Consider the following 2,227-nt stretch of genomic DNA (forward strand, 5'->3'; position numbering starts at 1 on the left):
TGTAGACAGCTCCTCACATCCCTCAAATCTTTACTCCAAGGTCACATTTGCAACAAGGCCCATGCTGACCACCCAGCACAACAGCCACCTCCCTGTCCCCACAGCCCACACTCTGAATCACCTGCCACACAGCACTTGCCACTTTCTAACTCAGCATCTTCTGTTCCTACTCTGCTTATACTATATCTATCATCTGCCTACAGAGGTGTCCAATTTTTTGGCTTCACTGGGCCACATGGGAAGAAGAAGAATTGTCTTGAGCCACACAAAAAATACACTAATGGCAGCTGATGAGCAGAAAGAATAGAAAAAAAAGTTCATGTATAATTTTCATGATATTTGCCACCACAGATAAGCAAAAAAGTTCTCACATTCAAAGCTGTCCTGGGTCGCATGCAGCGGGTTGGACAGCTTGCATCTAGAATATATGCACCACAAGGCTGGAAATTTTTCAGTTTTTACTTTAATGATGTTTTCTAAATGCAGAAACAGTCATATCCCTAGCAGACAACAAATGTCAGTTGAATGAATGATCACTGTAGAGCACCTCTATATTCTAAAGGCAGTATCTTTATTAATGTAGCCTCAGGCCAAATGCTGTTTCATTGCAGCTAAAGAACAACATCATCTCACACCACCATCAGTGCCACCAGTGCTTTTCTCACCAGGGCTGCTTGTGTGTCCTCCTTCCCTTCCTCCTCCCACACCAATCCTCCTGCACACTGCAGCACACAACCATATTTTTCTGTTCAGGAAAGATAATCCTAGGCTTCTGGGTCCAATTTTCCAACCACATATGAATCTAAATTAGACTCTGCTTTATAAATCCATGAGTTTGGATTGGAGCCAGCACTAGGATTACTACAACTCAGGGCAGGAAGATGAAGCAGGAAAGTAGAAGAGGAGTTCCAACAGAAAGTTACCTATGATGAGAAACTACAGGACCCATCCTCTCTGTAAATTTCAGAATCTGCTTCCTTTAAGAAGGCTGGGGAAAAAGATGGAAAATACAATCCAGGAAAGAGACCTGGAAGGAGGGCGAGAGATACAGGGGTCTGAAAGTTTGTCTCTTGATACCGGAAGGACTTCTATGTGTAAGGACCACCTAGGTAACATCCAAGTCCCTGTGATCACAGGTCCTGATGGGACAGGGTTCTACTGAAGGGCCAAGGGCAATGGAGCAGCAAAGATGACCCAGCTGAGCTGTGACCACATAAAGCCCACAGTGGCCTGAGCACCCACTGGGCACAGCCCCATCTACTCTCCTCTCCTGCAACAAATCAGCACAAGAAACACGTGGACTCTGGAAGGTTCTCATGTCTTCCATTTATTTTGTCTCTCAAATTTTAGGAATCTTCTCCTTTGATTAACCCATCAACCTCTCATGGAAATAATTTGAAAAAAGTAAATTTATACTCAGATTCTAATTTTAATAGGAAAACAAGAAGTTACAGCTCAGTGCACCATGAAGTTGAGACAGAGATGGAGACATCCCAGCCCCACCTCTCTGGAACAGGAAAGGTGATGGGGGAAGGAATGCAGGTCACTGTGGGGAAGAGGGTCATGGTGGACATGGGGGTGGGGTGGTCTCCCCACCTTCTCACATTATGCCTACAGGAACACAGACACATTCAGATGCCTTTGCAGAAACAGAAGTCAGGGTTCTTGAAGTCACAAAGGGAAGACATGAACAAATCTTGCCCCTCAATCCCACACAAGGCGGCTGTCTCACACTATAGAAAAAATATTCATGAACAAATTCATATCAATCACTGAGGGGGTCACACTTTAAACAGCCCATCACGTGCTCAATACATCCAAGTCAAAGAAATCCCATAGCACAGCTGCGTCCACTGTTCCCCCCAACACCCCACACACATCAGGCCCCCCAGGGTCTCACCTTTATAAGCTGTGACAGACATATGAGAGCCCTGGGCACTTTGGCTACCTGGGGTAGAACAAAAACAGAACCTGGTCCGAGCCCGCAGGAGATGTGGCTAGAGGAGGAACTCTGGGCTGGGTGAGCTCCACCATGGGCTCCCGACCACAATATCCCAAGGATTTCAGGGATCAGCCTCCTTCATACTTACTTGCAGCCTGAGAGTAGCTTCCTCCTTTTCTATCTGTTGGAGGAAAATGTCCTGTGAGAGGCCAGAAAGGTGGCAGGGCCATGAGGTCCTAGAGGAACCTCCTAGTCTTGGACCCTCGAGAAGTTTCCAGAAATGTG

At 46.3% G+C, this 2,227-nt stretch overlaps 1 protein-coding gene across 1 annotated transcript in view; it reads right to left on the reverse strand.

Annotated features, from left to right (window-relative positions):
- Window positions 1-1,409: 1,409 nt before the first annotated feature.
- The window catches only part of LOC105513995 (HLA class I histocompatibility antigen, B-73 alpha chain), a 71,307-nt gene continuing 70,489 nt past the window's right edge, over window positions 1,410-2,227 (reverse strand). The window contains 1 exon segment of the mRNA XM_011945071.1: window positions 1,410-1,733. Within this exon segment, the coding sequence (XP_011800461.1) occupies window positions 1,729-1,733 (5 nt within the window). The 3' untranslated portion in view covers window positions 1,410-1,728.

The sequence above is a fragment of the Colobus angolensis genome, unplaced genomic scaffold (assembly GCF_000951035.1).
Source record: "Colobus angolensis palliatus isolate OR3802 unplaced genomic scaffold, Cang.pa_1.0 Scaffold238, whole genome shotgun sequence".
Lineage (NCBI taxonomy): Eukaryota > Metazoa > Chordata > Mammalia > Primates > Cercopithecidae > Colobus > Colobus angolensis.